The sequence below is a fragment of the Solanum lycopersicum genome, chromosome 5 (genome assembly GCF_036512215.1).
Source record: "Solanum lycopersicum chromosome 5, SLM_r2.1".
Taxonomy (NCBI): Eukaryota; Viridiplantae; Streptophyta; class Magnoliopsida; order Solanales; family Solanaceae; genus Solanum; species Solanum lycopersicum.
In genome coordinates, this window is record NC_090804.1 from 50,951,865 (window position 1) to 50,975,028 (window position 23,164).

At 34.6% G+C, this 23,164-nt stretch overlaps 1 protein-coding gene across 1 annotated transcript in view; it reads left to right on the forward strand.

The window, feature by feature from the left end:
• LOC138348872 (uncharacterized) overlaps positions 1-23,164 on the forward strand; it is a 93,030-nt gene that overhangs the window by 43,516 nt on the left and 26,350 nt on the right. Inside the window, exon 3 of the mRNA XM_069298465.1 lies at positions 18,846-19,100. Within this exon, the coding sequence (XP_069154566.1) occupies positions 18,846-19,100 (255 nt within the window). The remainder of the gene's footprint in view (positions 1-18,845; positions 19,101-23,164) is intronic.

Consider the following 23,164-nt stretch of genomic DNA (forward strand, 5'->3'; position numbering starts at 1 on the left):
TCAGTCGGTGGAGGAGTCACCGCCCTAGTATCAGATGGGCTAGGTGTTTGTCCCCTTCCTCTAGAGGACGTCCTCCCACGACCTCTACCGCGGCCTCTTGCCACTGCTCCTCTTCGAGCTACAGTCTCAGTGGCAGGCTCAGATGCATCTTGTCTTGCTGATGTTGATGTTGGCGCGGTTGTTGCTCTAGTTCTAACCATCTGCGAAATAGAGAGAAGATGGGCAGATACCAATTTGTATCACCTAGATACCAATTGGACCCAAGTAATAGCACGAAAGAAAGAATGAAAGAATAGGATTTTCCTAACGTCTTATAGCCTCTCAAAGAAAAGTAAAGGCGTCCCCCTACCGTTCCTTAAGACTCTACTAGCATCGTTCTTATGTGATGAGACCAACGAACCTAATGCTCTGATACCAAGTTTGTCACGACCCAAAACCGGGCCGCGACTGGCACCCACACTTGCCCTCCTATGTGAGCGAACCAACAAATCTAAACCTTAACATTTCAATATAATATCAACTGAAAGTAATGCGGAAGACTTAAGCTCATTAATAAAATCAATAACTATTACTATCCCCAAAATCTAGAAGTCATCATCACAAGAACATCTACTTCAAATTACTAATCTAAGAGTATCTAAGAAGTTAAAATACATAAAGAGCTAGTCCATGCCGGAACTTCAAGGCATCAAGACATGAAGAGGAAGATCCAGTCCAAGCTAGAAGCATTAGCTCACCCTGATATCCAGAGTAATGAAGACTGGCTAGAGTTACTGTTGAGTCGAAGATGACGGCACGTTTGCTGCACTCCACAAATAAACAAGAAGAAAACATAAAAGTAGGGGTCAGTACAAAACACAGGTACTGAGTAGATATCATCGGCCAACTCAAAATAGAAATCAATGTGTACCAAGTAATATCATAAAATCAACTATGATACTCAACATGTAGCAACAGCAAGTACTATATCATTAACAATTACCGTCAAGTTCACACATGAGGACTCAAGCCTCAATACCATACTCATTTGGGAATTATGTTCATTCGATTGAGTATATTAACATCTTTCAAGATTCATTATCTTTATTTCTCTTGTGTCGGTACGTGACACTCCGCTCCCTCATATTCGTTAATCCTCTTGTGTCGGTACATGACACTCTGATCCCCTAAATCTACGTGTCGGTTCGTGACACCCGATCCCCTAAATCTACGTGTTGGTTCGTGACACCCGATACCCTAAATCTACGTGTCGGTTCATGACACCCGATCCCCTAAATCTACGTGTCAGTTCGTGACACCCGATCCCCTAAATCTACGTGTCGGCTCGTGACACTCGATCCCCTAAGTTTACGTGTCGGTTCGTGACACCCGATCCCCTAAATCTCCTTCTATCAATTCATCAAGCCTTCTTTCATACCAAGGCATCATCAATCTCATTATTTTAGTTCATCACGCCTTCTTTTTTACCAAGGCCTCATCATTAACAAAGAGATTAGGGTTTTACAAGATTTGGGATTCAATAACTTCATCATGCTTATATAATCACAATTATATAATTACATTCATGCAAGCATACAATTAAGCACATAGAAGGGTTTACAATATTATCAATACATATCATTCGCTATTAAGAGTTTACTACGAATATCGTAAGAGAAACCATAACCTACCTCCACCGAAAATTTGTGATCAAGCAAGCAATTTCCCAAGCTTTGTGTTTTTCCTCTTGTTCGATCCTCTCTCTATCGTTTCTCCTTCCGTCTCTTTGTTCTTTCTATTTTCTTTATTCAAACCCTCTTTCTTTTATCCTAATTAGTATATTATTAAGGATAAAAGATGGCAATAATAAAACACTAATTAACTTAAGGATACCTCTTTTAACCCCCAAGTAATTAGACTTATTAACATTAACCCACTAACTTTATAATTAAAGCAGGAATAGTCAAAAACGTCCCTTAAAACGTATCAAGAAATCCGACCCAGACTGGGATTACGCAACCTGCGACTGCCCGTCGTGCCTGCGACGGTCCGTCCTGCAGGTCGTCGCAAGGTTCAGTGACTAGATTTCCAATGAAGACTCTGTGACGGTCCATCACGCCTGTGACGGTCCGTCCTGCCATTCCGTCACGAAGTTCGGAGAGTCGACTTTCACTACCCAATTTCAGATTTTCTAAGAGTTTTGAAACGAGACCCTTCGACGGTCCGTCGTGGGGTCCGTCCCCTCAGCCTGTTTTTCCAGAAATAAAGTCTGCTGCTCAAAACGACTAAGCAGGTCGTTACATCTCCCCATTAATCATTTTCGGGGAAACCAGTGGACCATCATTACCTCCACGCACAAAAGGGACTTGAACATCTTTAGCACATTAAGGAATTTTCTTAACTTTCTCAACTTTAGGAGGAATGTCCTCATTTTCCCTTTCTTCTAACCTTGTAGTAGTCATCTCCTATTAAAACAAGGAAAACTATAAGAAAAGAGTACTCATAACTTTTACTCAAAGGCACATCATAGCACTAGAAAATAAGGAAACTCTATTTTCTTATAGCCTCTCGCCCATAGATGTGTCCCGACTCACACCGATGGTCAAGACTCTAATAGACGTGACTTGATGAAACTATTTGATTCCAATGACCACTTTCATTACCTAGGCTCTAATACCACATTTGTCACATCCTTGTAGCACACCCTAAAGGTAGAGAACTATTTTATTCGAAATACAAGTTTGATTACCTAGGCTCTAATACCCACATTTGTTACATCATTGGAGCACACCCTAGAAGGTAGGTAACTTTCAGAGTGTGACACGACGTACTTGACCTATCGAATGTATTTTACAAGCCCTTCTTTATTGTTCATCCCATGTATACATGAGAAAAGTAGTGCGGAATTAAAACTTTTGACAACATTTGAATGATCTTTTAAATACTCTTTAATACAAAAAACAATAGGAAATCCTACGTCTCATTTTATAAAATCTTAGACACAAAATACACTTAGGGAAAAAACCCATACAGTAGAAATACATAACTAGTAAATCTATTAAAATACATCAATAAAAGAAATCAAAGACGTATATGCCCTTGAGTCAAATGAGGACATACTTCAACTTGCTTGAAAGATCGTATGTTCCTAGCAAAGCTGTCAAAAGAACTTTCACCTATGAATCACTTTAGAGATAGATAAAAGCATGAAATCATTACAAACATGTACTAATTAGTATTGCATAATGCATAAAATAATGGAAACGGACATCTATTGGGAAAATGCTCTTTTTGAAAAAATATCAAAGCCTAACCACAATAAGAACACTTAACACCTTATAAACACATAAAATAACACTTTAGAAATTTATTACGTTTCTAGAAAAACATAACATTAAGGTAATTGATTGTTACATTAAATTCCATAACTGTTAAAGTGAAATTTCTCAACATTACAGTGGAGACTTTTTAGCATGTAATTTTCCCACTAAAAGCGATCCTAAGACTCACATAAGTAAGACAAAGAGAGACCTACCATGCACCTTCTCTAAGCACACTTAAATGATCCTTAAGACCTCCTATAATTAGAAGCATATAGTTAGAATGCACCAAACATGTAACAAACTTCTACCAAAGATAATTTTAAGGTTCACTTGAGTTAATTGTGAACTGTCAACCAATTAAATCCCTTCATACACACATATGAGGTACTTTAGATTACATAGGTAAATATAATTATCACCGTATAAAACAACATACATATAATATTACATTCTTCTTTCAAAGGGTATCAATAGAATTACTATGTAATTCAAGAATATAATGTCCACACTTGTAATAACTCGAAATTGACCTAGGTGAAGCAAGAGCCTAAATTTTTTTTCATAAGGGTCTAAGGTCCTAAAAGTTTTATAATTATTTATTCAGGTATTGTTTAGATTTTTAGATAATTTGGATGTGAAATGTTAAGGAATGAACAAGACGTTCGACGACTAAGTCACCTACATGCCTCATGTGTGGTTATTTGCCTATATGTGTCGGTAATGTGTTAATTAGGTTATTATATGAGATATTATAGCTTTTATTGGAAGTTATTCAAGATTATTTAAGTTTGAAGGTCAAACGTCTATGAACGTCCATAACATTTGAAAGGTTTGCCTTGAAGTTACGTTGTGTCTATTCATATATTTCATCGAATTTTACCTATTAGTTTTGGATGAAATTGATGTGGAAGGTCTTAAAATTTTATAAAAACCTATTCTGTATGGAATTTTTTGAACAAAAAACCCCAATGACAACCCAATGGTCCTTGAGGAAGGACCCTTTACTTGAAGCCAAGACAGGCAAAAATGACAGAGGTAATAGATGGCTCGTGCGCCAGTCGATGCACCGTCAATGGGTGTCATGAGTCAAAACATAGGCATGGGAGGATTCCAAGCAAATGACCAGCCTTAGTTCCAAACCATGGACCAACAAAACGGTCCGTTGGTTTGGAAACGATCCCTTGGTGGCCATCCGTCTGTGAGGCTGTCTCTTGTGCGCAATTCACTATAATATATAGGGGTGAATTGTTCAATTCACCCCACTTACAAATAGTATTTTTGTAGGTTCCTATACGGTACTTTTTTTATTTTAATCTTTTTTATAAGGCTTTAAAACTTAGAAGAATTCATTCTTCAAAATCAAACCAAAAATCCTTTAGAAAATCTCTAGAATTCCATTGGAGCCAAAACTCAAGGAAGATCTTGAATTAAAGATTTTTGTGGCGATTCTTCATCAAATTTGTGTATTAACATCACTAATGTATGGTGTTGGATCCTTGAAACTCTATTAATCAAGGAGCTTAAAATTCAAAGAGTTCTCTAATGTTTTCAAATATGATCTTGTCCAATTTAATGATTTGTCCATGGATTCATTCATTAAAGGCTTTAAAGAATTGAATATTTATTGAATTATTATTAATTATATTATTTTAACTCAATTAATTTGTGAACCCATTTAATTGATGAACCCTAGTTTTTTGCTATTTTACGGATTAAGTGATATTGACTTAATGCTTAAGAATTCTAGTGTAGTTTTCTATGGTCTATTGATTGATGTAATAATTTTATTTAATTGATATATAATTTTTATTATATTTATAAATCTAAATTTAATTTATCTATTTTAATTCAATACCATTTTTTAAATATTGAATTAATGTTTATGGCCATGGGTAAGGGCCTTATAGTTTTGAATTGGATGATTTATACATCGATTGAAGTGGATAGAATGGATTTGCGTTGCGATTCTCTAATTATCATTATTTTATGGTAATTATACATTAATTGTGCTATTATATGTACTGTCCACTTATGGTAGCAGTGCTACGCACTTTACTTTTGAATGATGTAGCCTTGAAGGTGTTACTTTATGTATTTTGATGATCATGGTCTTGACAGCACTACTTGATGTTTTATGATGACTTGTTTACTTGATTTATTTGAATTATGAGCATATATATCTACATGTGATAAGTGAAAGTATGAGTACTTCTATTGTTGATAGGTGATCATGTTAGACTATGACTATGTCTTATGTGTGTAGTCATAAAATTGATGCATGATTAATCCTAAATTGAATATATGAGTCTATCATGGTTATATTAACGAAGATATTGTAATGTACAGGATCATATAAAGATGATAAGGGTCATTTCTAAATGAATCAAAGAATAATATGCTATATGTAATAAATTAATATATGTCGTGTCTTGTTTTGGTAGACTTGTGTCCCTTACTCTATACATGCATGAATGATATGTGGATATGATATGTCTTGACTAGGTAGACTTAGGGTACCCTTGTAATGTATGAATTATTTATATGTGAGACCTTAAATGATGTTAAGAATGTCATGTACGTGGAACCTTAAACCTAGTGGTAAGGTTAACGTTGAACATGGAGTCGAGAGCCGTAATGGTATCCTTCATTCAATGAATCATGGAATTAGGGTTGGTTGGATGGAATGAAATCATATAATCCTTAGGAAAGTCAGGATGACATATATTTTAGTCGCCATTGTAAGGTAGACCTAGTGGACCTCTATGGTAGGGTGAATGTGTTAGTTTATGAACTAGATATGGAACCCCTTTGTATGAACCTTTAATGTGAATTACTTTATGACAACTAAGGCTAGCACCGAGTAATTATGTCATGGGAAGTGTCTATACTTGAGAAAGAGACTAGAGTACAATGTAGCTCTACTTGAGAACAAGACTAGAGTACATAAAAGACCTTAATATCCCTTCATATTGTGCCTACAAGGGATGTGTCTTAGTTCTACCCTTGGAAACTAGAACACCCTAATCGGAGTAGATTAGAACTCCGGATTCCATGTCTATGTATTATTGTCTATGTAAGTTATTGCTTATTCTCATCATGTAGGATATCTTCTAGAATTAGAAAAGTTCTAGGAAGTTTAGGTTGTGGTATGAGACTCTATCTAGACATTGCATAATAAGCTTTGAAGGTGTTAGTTAGAGTCCCTAGGTATTGTCCAAGACCATTACCTGAATGTACTTATGTGATAAATGAGTCTTAAATGAAATAATGGATGTCAAAACTTAAGTCAAGAAAGCATGTTAAATGAATTAGTACATATCTAGAGTAGTTAAGGGTTGTCTAGTTAAGGTGTGAAGGGAATGTAAGAGTGGTCACTTCGTATCTTACCTAGATAAGTCTTAAGAATGACTCTAGTTAGAAAATATTTGATTGCGTGCTCATGTTCTAAGACTTCTGTAGTCTTAAGGATTATTTAGGTAATCTTCAAGTGGACAATCATGGACTTATTTCTCGATTTCCATCAGTAAGATATGTTGATGTATTAAGTGAAAATGATTCTATCTTAGGTAGTCTATAAGATTTCTTAAGTGTGTGTGTAAGGGATTGTATGTGAGGTTGCTTCACAACTTATTTAAGTAAGACTTAGAATCACCTTTGGTAGATGAATCTCATGTTACTATGTTTGGTGTACTGTAAATGTGTGTTGATCTCATTACAGGTGGTATTAGGGATAATTTAGGTGTGCCCAGAGAGGTTTTATGGGCGGTATCTCTTTGTCTTTCTTAAATTAGTCTTACGATATATTTTAGTGAGCGGATTACATGCTAGAAGGTGTCTAAAGTGAAGTTTAGACACTTCACTCTAATAATAAAGAAGTTAATTATGCAGTGAAGTAATTCATCTAAAGTTTCCTTAAAATTGTGATGAATTGGCTAAGTGATTCCTTATTTGTTTCTAGAATGGTTAAATGTTGTTCTTATAATTGTATTAAGATATTTAAATCAAAAGGATGAATATTTTTAATAGAGGTCCATTTTCATGATTCGATGCGGTATGTCATATTTAGTAAATGTGTTGTACTAATTAAATTTTTTTACTCTATCTCTAAAGTTATTCATAGGTGAAGTTGTTTTGGAGAGTTAAGCCTGGATTAGAAGATTGTTCAATATAGTTGAAGTATGTCGTTATTTAACTCGAGGGCATAGATGTTTTTTATTTCTCTTTTGAAGTATTCTAAAAGAAATTGTAGTATTACATTTCTATTGTGTATGGGTCGTTTGCCACATACTCTGGTGTCTAAGAGATTATACAATGACACTTAGTATTTCTTATGAGTTTTATATGAAACAGTTTTTAAAGACTTATAGAATGTTTATAAAAAGTTTTAATTATATATATATATATGTGTGTGTGTGTGTGTGTGTGTGTGTGTGTGTGTGATGAACGATGCGACAGGGATTGTAAAAGACCTCTGAGAGATAAGGTACACTGGTTGCACTCTGAGAGTGAAATATCTTCTACGGTGTGTTATCAGGATGTGACAATACTTGACATCTTTAAGGTTACTTAAATGACCCTTAACACTACCTAAGTTTGGATCATGTCTAAATAATCATTCAACTTTCCTAACTAGATTCATTCTTAAGACTTATTTAGGTAAGATATGAATTTACCATTCTTATGTACCCTTCACACCTTAACTAGACAACCCTTAACTACACTAGATAAGTACTTATTCAATGAACATTCATCCCATCTTAAGTCATTAAATTAACTATTTTATTTAAGATACATCCATCACATAAAAACATTCAAGTAATTGTCTTCGAGAAGGCCTAGGGACTTTCACTAACTTCTTCAAAGATTATTATGCAATGTCTAATAGCATCCCATAGCACCTCCTAAACTTCATAAAACTTCTTCAATACTAGTAGGTATCCCATATCATGAGAATAGGATATAACCGATACGGATCGTGGTAGCAAAGCATTGAATCTGGAGGTGTATCCTACTACGATGGAGGGTGTTCTTCTTGCAAATGGTAGAACTTCAACACATCCCATGTAGGCAAATGGTTAAGTCATATGGAGTGTTTCTTTTCCCTCTAGCCTTAATATTTATTAGAGTTACTTTCCTTAGCATACTCACTTAGTGCTAGCCTTTGTTATCATAGAGTAATTCACATGAAGAGGTTCCATATCTAGTTCATAACCTAAACACATTCACCCTACCAAAGAGGTCTCCTAGGGATGGCTTTCAGTGGGGAAGAAAATAGCTTAATGACATTCCTAAGAATGATTTTATTCCGTTCCAGCCAACTAACTTTATGTCAACCATTAATTCAAGAAGGATTTATGACTTTCGACTTCAAGGATCGTAACCTAACCACTAGGTTGAAGACTCTATATAAAGGACCTTCTAGAAACATTTAATGTCACATATAATTCATGCATACAACACTAATAGGATTTGGCATCATAATTTAAGACATCTCTTATTCAAATTCATACATCTATCAAGTAAGGAATAGAAGTCTACCCCACAAGACACACCAATACATTGCTTTAGCACATATTTCATATCATTCTAGACGCACATAGGAATAACCATTATCATCTAAAATTAGCTATAAACTATTATCAAATCATCAATATAAACATCATAGACTCATAAAGTGAAATAGAAAGAATCATGCATCAACTATAAGAATAAAAACATAAGGACATACTCATAGTCTAACATTATTATCTGGAAACATCAATAGAAGAACATATACATTCAGTTAATTACAATTACATGAATATGATTATATATCAAATAATCAATTACAAAAATCATCATAGTATGTCAAGTAGTTGCCAACAAGTCCATGATCATCATAATACTTTAAGTAACTCCGACGAGGACACATTATTCACAATTATAACACATAGCACTACCACCATAAGTCGACCATACCTATAACAACATAGATCAAGATATACATTACATAAAATAAGGAGATATAGGTCATAGTACCACCAATCCATTCTCACCACATCAATACATTACTAAATTATCCGGTTCAATACAAAAAAGACCTTAACCATGACCATGATCTTCAATTCAGTACAAAAATCATAATAATCGGGGAAACTAGGTCAATTAAATATCTATTTTTCAATATAAGACAAACTAGACATCAATTGGATACAATTATTAAATCATTCAATATACCATAGAAAACTACACTAGAATTTATAAGCATTAATACAATATCAATTAACCCATAAAGTAGTCCAAAACTAGGGTTCGTGAATTACATAAGTTCATAGGATATATATGTTTAAATCATCTAATTAACAAAAATATATTCAATGTATAATGATTGCAAACCTTAATTTCAATAACCCATGGATAGATAATAAAATTGTAAAGTTCATCTTTTGTAAACATAGAAATGTCTTTGAATATTTGGATAATTAATGAATAAAGTTTAAAGGATAATAAAAAACATACCTCAATGATTTGAATACACAAACTTAATAATGAATCACCACTCAAGTCATTAATCCAAGCTTATCCTTGAGTTTTGGCTTCAATGGAGTCCTAAAGAATTTCTTAGACATTATGGGGTTTTGATTTGGAAGAATGAATTAAACTAGGTATTTAGGACCTATAAACCCACTTAAAATATCACTAAGTAACCTCCCAAAATCTTATTTGGATTTAGGTTTAAATTACCAATTAATCATTGCAACCTAACACTAAACTGCGAAGTTTCAAACATCACTAACGATTGGCCATCGACGGAAATTTTGGGCACATATGGACCATCTTGGCTGACCGTCGTTTGTTTCAGAGACTGGACATTGGGAGATTAATCTCCCTAGTCTATGTTTTGACTAATGGCCACCAATTACGAGGCATCGACCAGCCTATTGCCTATTGATTAGGGTTGGTCTTCATAGCCTTTGGCTCAAAAATAGGTCCTTCCTCAAGGACCATTGGTTTGTCCTTGGAGATTTTTTGCAGGATGTTTTTGGGCCAAATTTGATATTATACGAGTTTAGGACTTTTCACATCAATTTCATTGGAAACGACCACATAAAACATGATGAAACATGCCAGGACATACAAGGTCGTTTAAAAATAAACCCGTCGAACGTCATGGACGTTCTTTAATGTTTCGCCTCCAAACTTCATGAAACCTTATAGACTGATTATAAACACTATAATAACTCACATAATGACCTCATATTATCAAACCAAACTCATACACGCATTAAACACACATGAGGTACATAGGTGACTAGTTGTTGAATGTCTTGGCCATCCCTTGACGTGTAATTTCAAATAAAACTAATACTTTAAACACTCCCTCAATGAAACATTATAAAAATTTTAGGACCTTAGACCCTAATTAAAAACATGATAGTATCTAGTTTCACCTAGGTCATTTAGAGGTATTACATCAAAATTACATGATGTATTATGATGGATTGTGTAGTCGATTTATTTCAAGTACGATCATGTCTATCTAATTGTGTTTAATATGAAAATATGTGTTCTTCTATTGATATTAGGTAATCATGTTAGACTATGAATATGTACTTATGTGTTAAGTGTTCGGGTTGATGCATGATTCTTTCTTATTCGTTATATCAGTGTTTTGATGATTGTATTGATGATATTGTAGTTGATGATTGATTGAACTATAGATGATGTTTGTTATGTCTATGTTCATCTAGAGTTATATAGTATTTTACGTATGTATGTGTCTTGTCTTGGTAGTCATGTGTCCCTTAATTGATACATGTACATTGAGAAAATTAATTCTTGACCTAAAATGCTAAAGCATCTTAGTATTGTATGTGTTATTGACATGTGACCTTGAACATTGCTAACAAGGTCATGTATGTGGAACCTTCAACCTAATTGTAAGGTTATGATATCCTTGAAGTTGAAAGTTATAATTGTATCCTTTTTGTGTGAATGGTGTACTTAATATTGGTTGGCAGGAACGACGTGAAATCAATAATAGGAAAATCATTGAGCTATCCTCTTAACCATTGTAACGCAACCCTATGGCACCTTGTTTGTAATGTTTAATGTGATTGGGTTGTGAACTTGATATGAAGCCTCTTCATGTACTCCTTTATATGAATAACTCTATGATAATAAAGGCTAGCACCGAGTGAGTATGGTTTGGAAAGTAGCTCTAGTTTAGTATTAGGATAATGTAAAAAGAAACCATTCATATTCATAACGGAGTAGGTTATGACTCTAGATTCCATACCTAGCTCCCTGGTCTATATCGGTTATTGTCTATTCTCATCATATAGGATAACCATTAGCGGTGTAGATGTTCTATGAAATGTAGGTGGTGGTATAGAACGTTTATCTAGACGTTGCCTTAGTAGGATTTGAAGATATTAGTGAGTGACTCCCTAGATCTTCTCCAATACAATTAATTGAATGTCCTTGCATGTGATAAAGGCCTCTTAAGTGAACTAATGAAGATAATGACTTAAGGTAGAAGGGATGTAAATGAATAAGTACTTACTTAGAGTACTTTAAGGGTTGCCTAGTTAAGGTCTGAAGGGGGCAGGAATGGTCAGTTCATGTCTTTCCTGGGTTAGTCATAAGAATGACTCGAATTAAGGAAAGTAAATTGATAAAGATACATGATCTAATTTAGGTAATCTTGAAGAGGGTGTATGGGATTTTTTCATTTTTGGTTACTTAAGTAAGTATTTGATTATATTTCAGAGGGAAATGTCATATTATATATATGTTATTGTATGAAGTGAGAAGGATCTTATCCTAAGTATTCTAAAGGATCTCTTAGGTGTGTGTATAGCGATTGTTTGGGCAGTCGCTTTATAACTCAATTAAGTGAGCCTTAGAATTACCTTTAGTAGGAGGGTGTCACATTTATGTCTGTTTCTCGTGATTTTATTCATTAATACATACTTTGTACATGTGTTTGTAATAATTCAATACATTTTGTTATATCTAAATGTGTAGGTGGAAGGTTAGAAGTATGTTGAAGTAAAGCTTGGAAATAACGATTCATTCAGGCAAGTTGATGTATGTCCTCACTTGACTCGAGGGTATAATCTTCTTTAGGCTTCTTTATCTCAAAGTGTTGTAATAGATGCTACATTGTTATATTTCAATTGTATAGGTCGTGTCCCAACAATTATTTATGTATAAGTATGAAATCTATTGAGAGATAGAGATTTCTATTATTTTTAAATGAAAATATTTTAAGATATGTTTTTGTGAAATTTTTTAATTCGGCACTAGTTTTCATACACGTATGCAATGAATGATGTCATAGGGCTTCTACAAGACCTCGATAGGTCATGTACACCATGTTTTACTCAGACAGTGGAACTTCTATGGTGTGTTCTCGGGGTGTGACAAACTTGGTATCATAGCATAGGTTATGAAAGTGGTGTTAGGAATTAAAAAAATTATATTAAAGCCACATCAAATAGAGTGTCGATTATCAGTATGTGTCGTGAAACAATTATGACCGAGAATCTACATAACGATAGAGTTTCCTTTTTTTCTTTACTCTTGTATCGTTCAATACATGAAAAAAACTTACGAGTGTCTTTATTAATACTCTTCTTAATGTTTTTAGGAATATTATTGCTAGAATGATGGCTGCTTGAAGGTTCGAAGAAGGAAGGGTGAATGAGGACATTCATTAAGAAGTTTAAGAAGTTCTTCAAGGTGCTCAATGTGCTAGGAATGCTCAAGTCCCTATAGTGGAAGTTAGTAATGATCTTTTGGTGGTTCCCCCGGAAATGACTAATGGGGAAATTTGAAATACTTTACTTAATTTAGCCCGATCCATGACTACCAATATGAATAGAGCTATTGATCCTAGAGTGAAGGTTGTGGAGAGAACTACGAAATCTTGATTGAGAGATTTTGTGAGGATTAATCCTCCTATGTTTCTTTGCTCTAAGGTGCGAGAGGATCCCCAAGAGTGTATATATTGTTTGTATAAGGTGTTAAATAAAATGGGGGTGACTTCTATGGAGAAGGAGGAGTTAGATTCATATCAATTGAGGGAGGTTTCTCAAGTGTAGTACTCTCAATCGCAATATACTAGGAAGGTTGAGTAAAGTCTTATTGAGTAGAGAGAGTTTAAGGAGGCTTTCTTTGTAATGTACTTTCCATGTGAGAGGAGGGAGGTGACGGTTGAGGGGTTTATCATTGTTAATAAAGGAAATATGAGTGTTGATGAGTATACCTTGAAGTTCACTATGTTGTATAGGTATGTTCCATCCATCGTGTCTAACCCTAGCGATGAGATGAATACGTTTTTCACTAGTGTTGCCGACCTTGTTAAAGAAATGTGTCGTACGACCATAATTCATGGTTATATGAATTAGTCTAGACACATGGTTTATGCCAGTCCATTAAGGAGTCCAAACATAGTAGTATTGCTAGAAACGTTAATAGGAGTGACTGAAGTGATCAAAACCAAACTATGTCCAAGAAAGCTTGCACTCAAGATGAACCTACGGGTCCTTCAGTGAAACTTGAGAAGGGTAATGGTTCTCAAGGTGGTTAGCCTACTTGTGTTACATGTGGGAAGAGGCACTATGGGCAATGCCTTATGGGTACGAGGATTTTCTTTGGTTGTGGTAAGTATGGAAATAAAATGAGAAATTGTCCTACTATTCCGGCTAGAGAAAGGAAAGGAAAGAAAGATCCTCCAAGTTTACTGGAAGATGATGCTCCCAAGAAGAATCATTTTTATGCACTCCGGGCTAGAGGATCAAAGTCAGATAAGGATGTTGATGATGGTAGTTTCTTGTATTTCTCTTTTCAGTGTAATGAGTTCCTTCTATGCGGGGAAGTATGTTTAGCATTAGAATGGTTATCTGTTGACTCATATATTTTATTATACTCAAACTTGAGAGTTAGAAAGTCATAATAGTATGTAGCATGGTTGCAATATGGTATGGAGTGTTGTTGGGATTGAATTTCATTTATTAATATGAATGTGCATTTCATTAAGATATGATTAGGTTGTAAATTGAGTTTATATTTTTTTATCTCTTATATTGTCATTATTTTATCATTAATTTCCTAGTAGTTGCATTTTTGAAATTTTGAAGAATGTTGAGTGTAATACCTAACAGCTTACTGGAAGTCAATCATTCTTTCGTTTAAAATTGATATAGTTTGTATACAATTGATGTAAATGACAATTATAATGCATGTAAAAAGGAGTTCTTCCTATTTTAAAAAAAATGTTATTTTAATTGCATAATGAGTTTTCGAATAAGTTTCTAGCTTCTTATTGTGTTTTGAGTATCTTAAGTATGTTCAATTTGTTTTATTATTAAATTTTAATGGTGTTGTATGGTTATATGCTGCTATTATTGACTTCCTTGTTTCTTTAAAGTGTAAAAAAGAAGCAAGTGCCATTCAAGGACGAATGTTGTCCAACTGGGGGAGAATGTAATACCTCTAAAATGACATAGGTGAAACTAGAGACCAACTGTTGTGTCTTGAAAATTTAAAATTCTAAAATCAATTAAATTGAAGTTAAGAGTAAGTTTCTCATCTTCATGAAATTTGGAGTTGAAAACTCCAAGTACGTCCACGACGTTCAAAAGGTTTGCCTTGAAACAACCTTGTGTGTCTTAGTGTGTTTCTAGGAGTTTTAGGTGTTTGTTTTTGATGAAATTTATGTGAGAGGTCCTAAAATCGTGTACAAAAATATTTCGTTGGAAACCTCCACGCTAACATCCACATTGATCAACTAAAGTTCGTTGAGGAAGGACCCATCTACTGAGCCAAAAGTTGTCAAACCAGCCCTATCTACGAAAGGCAGTCAACTCCCCTAGTTAAGTGGAGAAGGTTACCACTAAGGCGTGGTAAATGGACTTCCAAAGACCATACTTTTACCCAAAACACAGAAGAACAGGACGGTCGATTGCTTGGGCGATTCCCCGTCGATGGGCATTTGTAGGGGAGACCTGCCATTCGCATGCTTCACTGTAAAGTTATGGGTTGTATTGGTAAATTCACCGTACGGATAAAGAATTTTAAGGCGGTTTTATACAGGTATTATATGTATTTTAAGTGGGTTTATAAGTCCTAACTACCTACATGAATACATTATTCAAACTCAAAACCCAAATTCTCTAAGAGACTCTCTAGAACTCTAGTGAAATCAAAAGTCAAGTTAGAACTTCGATTGATGATTGGTTTGTGATTCTTCTTTAGTTAATCATCATATTAGTGGTCTACCATAAATTGAGGTATAATTTTTCATCCTTGAAACTATTTTATTCAAGGAGACAAAATTCAAAGTGATTTCTAAAGTCTTTCAAAAATGAACTGGTCCAATTTTGATATCTATCCATGAGTTCTTGCATAAAACATTTTGCATAATTATGTATTAATTGAATTTATTTTAATTTTATTGTGTTAACATAGATACTCTATGTACCCATGTTATTCATGAACTCTTGTTTTTTACTACTTTGTTGGTGAATTGATCATGCGTTAGGTCTATTGGATTCTTATGTAGTTTGAGTAGGGATGTTGAATTATGATAGAATCATGTTAGAATTGTAAGTGTGCTTCCCTAATTTCATAAATATATGTTGAATAAACCGTGATTCAATTGTCTATTGTAGATATTAAATTGAATTGGTGATCATAGCAATAGGTAAGGGTCTTTGAGTATTATATTGGATGATTTATCTATGGAATGAAGTTGTAGTAGTGGATTGGTTGTACGATGCCATAATTCTCTTGATTTTATGTGTAGTAAGTGTTTAATTATGTTATTTGTATGATCCACTTGTGGTGGCGGTGCTATGTTCTTTACTTTTCAATGATCTAGCCTAGTCGCTCTTACTTTATTTATTATGATGATTATAGCCTTGTTGGAATTACATGATGTATTATTATAGTTTGTCTGCTTTATTTACGTTACGTATGATCATATGTATTTAATTGTGTATAATGTGAAAGTATGTGTTCTTCTTTTGACATTAGGTGAGCATGTTAGAGTATGACTATGTCCTTATGTGTGCACTCTCATGTGTGTAGTCTTAGGGTTGAGTTATGATTCTTCCTCATTGGTTATATGAGTCTTATTAAAGTTATATTAATGTTATTATAGTAGTGGATATGGTGACCTATAGATGATGTTGGTTATGCCTTTGTTCGTCTAGAATTATATGTTATATGTGAAGTATGTATGTGTCTTATTTTTTTCTTGGTAACCTTGTGTCCCTTACTTGTTACATGTACAATTTCAATATGAATTCTTGACCTATCATGCTAATGTCTATTAGTCTAGTATGTGTGATTGACATGTGTACTTTAACATTGCTAAGAAGGTCCTTTATGTGGAATCATCAACCTAATTTTAAGGTTATGATATCCTTGAAGTTGTAAGCCGTAATGTTATCCTTCTTGTCTTAATGGAGGAATTAAGGTTGGTTTTATGGAATGACATGAAATCATCATTAGAAAAATTATTGAGCAATCCACTTAACAACTGTAAGGAAACCCAAGGGGACCTCATTGGTAAGGTGTAATGTGATTCGGTTGCGAAGTTTATATGGAGCCTGCTCATGTACTCCTTTATGTGAAGTACTCTATCAGAACAAAGGTTACTACCGCTTGAGTATAGTATGAATAGTAGCTCTAGTTAAGAATGAGGCTAAAGTAAAAAGAAACACTTTATATTCGTTAACTATGTGCCTACATGGTATGTGTCCATGTGCTACCATTGACAAGTAGAACACCCTCAATCAGAGTAGGTTATAACTCCGGATCCATCCCTAGATACCATGGTCTATGTTGGTTAATTGCTATTCTTATCACATAATATACCCACTGTTGTTGGAAAATTCGATGAAGGTTAGGTAGTGGTATATGACGCTATCTAGACAGTGCACAATTAGGCTTTGAAGATAATAGTTATTTAGCCCCTTTGTCTTCTACAACACCATTACGTTAATGTTCTTATTAGTGGTGAATGTCTCTTAAATTATAATGACATAAGGTGTAAAACATCTTAATCAATAAGTACCTACCTTGAGTAGTTTAAGTGTTGCATTGTTAAGGTTTCAAGGGGGCATATGAATTGTCACTTTATGTCTTACCTAGGTATTTCGTAAGAATGACTATAGTAAGAGAAATTAAATTGTCAAATTTGACATGATCTAAACTTAGAAAGTCTTAAGGATTATTTAGATACTTTTGGAGAGGGTGTATGGGCGTTCTGTTCTTCAATTACTTAAGTATGTCTTTTGATAACATCTGTGAGTTGATGTCATATCATATATATGTATTTGTATGAAGTGATAATGATCTTATCCTAGGTACTTTAAAGGATCTCTTAGGTATGTGTAAAGAGATTCTATGGGCGGTCGATTCATAACTCACTTATGTGAGCGTTTGAATTACCTTTGGTAGGAGATTCTCTTATTTATATGTTTTTGATGTAATTTTAATGCTATATTGTGTTATGTGAAATTTAGGAGAACTTATAGTGAACTCACTGTTGGTTCAATGTATATATTACTGTAACTTTCATGAAATGTGGCCATAATTTTAAATGTGTTCTAATTGTGTTGTTTGGTGTTTAAATGTAATTCTTATTCTTATTCTAGGAGTTTTAATAAAAAAAACCATGTTTCTTATGATTTTATGCATTAATCCATACTTACTACATGTGTTTGTACAAATTCCAAATATTTTTTTTATATCTAACGGTGTAGGTGGAAAGTGAGACACGTCTTGAAGTAAAGCATGGAAATTATGATTCTTTAAAGTAAGGTGAAGAATGTACTCATTTGACTCGAGGTCATAATCATCTTTGGACTTCATTATTTCAAATTATTGTAATAGATGCTAGACTGTTGGATTTTTATATTGTGGTCCGTGTCCCAAGTATTTCTTAAAATCTAAGGATGAGATACATTGAGACTTAGAGTTTACTACTGTTTTGAAATGAAAGATATTTGTTTTCCTATGAAATGTTTTAATTCCACACTACTTTTCATACATGCATGCAATGAATGATTTCAAAGGGCTTCTACAAGACCTTCCAGACGTCAAATATGCCATGTTATGGTCCGAGAGTGCCATATCTTCTAGGGTGTCCTCTCGGTGTGTGATAAAAGAGGTCTATGTAATCCTCACTATATATATGTAAGTTTGAAATGTTTTATTTCTTCAATAGTCCAGTCTATGATATATAATGACAAATGCTATTAGGCTAGTCTTAGTCCTCCACAAGGTCGAAGATGCCAATTACATCTAGGGGGTGCTTCCCGGTCATGACAAACTTTTTATCTGAGCATGAGGTTAAAGAAGTATTTTGATTGATATATCAGTGAACCACATAAACCTAGAGTAATATTCCTAGGTGTGGAGCGCGCCACATTTATAAATAAGAGCCTATATGACATTTAGAACTTATTGGTAATCCCAAAAGTCATGCCTTATGAGTGGTAGAATTATGTGTCCCTCTTTCTTCTAATAATTTTGTTGTTAATATAGGATATAACTACAAGACGTGCAATAGGAAAAAAAGTGGAGAAAGGTGTAGCTAATGCAGGAGCTCCTCCCCAAGCTAACCAAGTCCCTCCACAAGACAACCAAGTTCCTCCACAAGTCCAAGATGTGGTCATTCCTCGACATATGATGGATGGATACATAAGGTATGTGTTTTTTACTTTGTCTCAAGACATGACTACTCAAGCTCAAGAGGTAGCCTCTCCAGACCAAGCAATGATGGATCAAGCCAATCAGGAGGTTGGACCTCGTGTTCAACCTAATACTAGTACTAAAGATTCCCACTTGAGGGACATCATAAGGATGAACTCTCCTTTTTTCGATAGATAAAAAGTGAATGAAGACCCCCAAGACTTCATTGATCAGGTCTAGAAGATTTTGTATGCCATGGGTTTGACTTCAAATGAAAAGTCCGAGCTACCTTCCTACGAACTCAAGGATGTATCTAAAAGATGATACATCCAATGGAATGATAATAGGGTCTTGATAAAGGGTTCTATCACTTTGGAGGTGTTTAGTATAAATCTTTTTAATAGTTTCTTTCTAGGGAGAAAATGGAGTCAAAATTGGTAGAATTAATCAACAATTGCCAAGGAGGTATGAGTGTGCTAGAGTACTTCTTGTATTTTACTAAGTTGTCGAAATATGCTCCTTCCTTAGTACCTAGGCCAAGGGATGCGATTAGTCACTTTAACACTAGAGTGTTTTATGATTTGAGTGAAGACTATCATTCTCCGATGGTCCATGACAATATGGATACTTCTAGTTTTATTTTTCATGCAAAACAATGTTATGAGACTAGACTCAAGAGGAAGAATAGGGAGTTTAGGAGGGCTTAGTCTTATGAGGGAGGTACTTCCAAGGGTAGGCTTGAGGTTCAAGAAAAACCTACATTCAAGGAAAGGGTTTCCAACAATGTTTCCCAAGGCTCTTTAATATAGTGCTTCTAACACCAAGTCCCAAAATGCAAGAAGTAGAAATTCACATACCATGACACATATTTGTTCCAAGTGGGGTAAGAAGCATTGTGGTGAGTGTCTTGTTGGGACAATTTATTTGGGTGTGGCAAGAGTGGCCACTATTTTGGATATTGCCCTAATATACATATTCAAGAGAAGGGAAGTTGTCAAGCTCAAGCTAGTGCTACTAGTTCTGAAGTTCCAAAGCGAATAGGCTTTTACACTCTCCCCTAGGGGTGAGCAAGAGAAGTCTCTCGATGTGGTCATCGGTATGATACAAGTTTTTTCTATTCATGTTTATGCTTTACTTTATGGTGATGCTACCTCGTAAAATATAACTCCTCTTGTAGCTTAAATGTTTGATATTCTAAATGAAATTTTGATTGAACCATTTTTGGTTACAACTATTGTGGGTGACTCCGTTGTTTCTAGAAGAGTCTTTAGGAGTTGTCTGATATCCTTGCCAATACACTTAAATAAGTAGATTTTGGTAGAACTTGATATGTTTTATTTTGATGTTATCTTTTGAATGGATTTTCTACATGCTTGTTTTGCTTCCATTAATTGTCAGACTAGGGTAATCAAGTTCAACTTTCCTAATGAACCCTTCTTAGAGTGGAAAGAATGTATCTCAACTCCTCGAGTTCTTAGTAAATCTTGTTTGAAAGATTGTAAAATTTCCTCTAAAGGGTGTCTTTACCATATCGTAAGATTCAAATATCTTACAACAGAAATTCCCCCTATTGAGTCGGTCCATGTAGTAATGGAATTTCCGAAAGTCTTTCCAAATGACATTCCCAAAATATGTCCTTAACGAGAAATTGACTTTTGCATTGACTTATTACCGGATAGGAATCCTATTTCAATTCATCTATATGAGCTGGCACCGGACAAATTGAAAGAGTTGAAAGCGTAACTCGTGGATTTACTAGATAAAGGTTTCATTTGACCTATTCTTTCTCCATGGGGTACTCTTGTATTGTTGGTGACTATGAATAATGGGTCCTTTAGGATGTGCATTGAATATCGTCAACTCAATAAGGTCACCATTAAGAACAAGTATCTTCTCCCTCGGATTGAGAACTTGTTTGATCAACTCTTAGGGGCGAGCTACTTTATTATGATTAACATGAGATTTAGGGTATCACCATATCAGGTTGAGAGTTGAGGAAGTACCTAACATGACATTTAGAACTAGATATGGTCACTATGAGTTCCTAGTAATGTCTTTTGGTCTCACTAATGCCCCTACTTATTTTACGGACCTGATGAATAGGGTGTTTCAAAAATACTACACTCATTTGTTTATGTATTCATTGACGACAACTTTGTATATTCCAAAAATAAGGGTGAACACATAGACCATGTGAATGTGGTATTACAAGTCTTTAAGGAACACCAACTATTTTCCAAGTATAGCAAGTGTATGCTTTTGTTGAGATTCGTGGCGTTTCTTGGTCATATTATCTCAAGTGAGGGCATAGATGTCGATCAAAAGAAAGTCAAAGTAGTAATGAATTTTCCTACAACATTGACTCCAACCAGCATAATGATTTTCTTGAGTTTGGATGTGTACTATATGAGGTTCGTGGATATTTTTGCTTCCATTGCTACTCTTTTCACTACCTTGACACAAAAGAGTGTCAAATTTGAGTGGTCAATCGCATGTGAAGAAATCATCAATATTTTTGAAAGATAGGCTTACCTCCGCTCTAGTATTGACATTACCGGAGGGTACCATGGTCTTTGTGATTTATTATGAGGCATCGCGAGTGGGTTTTTGTTGTTCTTATGCAACATCTAAATGTAGTAACTTATGCCCATTGACAACTCAACCCGCATAAGAACAACTCATGATCTTGAATTAGAAGCCGTAGCGTTTGCTTTAAAAATATTGAAACATTATTTGTATAGCGTTCATGTGAATTAATATACCGATCGTAAGAATCTTCAATATGTGTTTAGTCAAAATGATCTATATCTTCGACATATAAGATTGTTCGAATTTTTGAATGATTATGATATTAGTGTCTGTACCAATAGTCAAAGCCAATATGGTTGCGATGCTTTAGTTTGTATGACCATGGGTAGTGTGTATCATGTGGAAGAAGGCAAGAAAGACCTAGTTAAATATGTTCATAGCTTTGCTAGATTGGGTGTTTGGTTGAAACATTCCCCAAATTGTGGTTTTGTTTTTTATAATAACTCCGAGTCATCCTTTGTTGTTTAGGTGATGTCTAAACAACATATTGATCCAGTATTGATGGAGTTTAAGGAATCGCTACTTAGAAAGTTTAAAGAGTCATTCTACTAAGTGGCGAATGGTGTTGTAAGGTACCAAAATAGATTATGTGTACAGGTAGTTGATGATTTAAGCAATAAGGTATTAGAGGAATCTCATGGTTCCAAATATTCTATCCATCCAGGTTCCACCAAAATGTACCATGATCATAAAAAGATATATTTGTAGGATGGCCTAAAAAGGGGACATAGCGAAGTTATAGCTAAGTGTCCAATTTACCAACAAGTGAAAGTCGAGCATCTAAACCGTACTGGTCTAATCCAAGAAATGTTTTTCCCTACTTTGTTGTCAGAAGAAATTAACGTCGACTTTGTAGTTGGGTTGCCTCAGACTAGGAGGCAAAATGACTCAATCGTGATAGTTGCTAGATTGACAAAATCCGCTCATTTATCACCTTTAAGTATACTAATTCAGCGGAGGATTGGGAAAGAATTTACATCAATGAGATTGTGAGTCATCATGGGATTCCTTTGTCCATCATATCAAATAGAGGCGCTCAATTCACTTCTCATTTATGTTGTATTCCCAAAAAGGGTTTGCTATACAATTAAAGCTAACACAGCTTTTTATCCCCAAAAGAATGGTGAAGGGACCGTACTATTCAAGCCCTTGAGGACATGTTAAAAGCTTGTTTTATAGACTTCAATGAAAATTGGGACAATCAATTGCCATTTATTGAGTTTTCCTATAATAATAGCTATCACTCGAGTATTTTAATTTCTCAATTTAAATTCCTCTATGGTAAGATATGTAGGTTCCGATTGGGTGGTTTGAGGTGGGAGAGTCTTCCCTCCTTGGTCCAAAATAATCTATGAATCTTTGGAAAAATTTCGTCTAATAAGAGACAGGTTAAAATCAACCTATAATATCCAAATGTCCTATATTAAGACCCCCCAAATGAGTTAGGGTGTCTAGATACTATCTTGTTCCTATAAGCTTGTTAACATGCTAATTAATATGCATTGATGACTTGAAGTAATTTGGAAGTCAAACGTCAAGGGACGACCAAGATGTTAGACAACTAGATCTTATGAAATACTTAC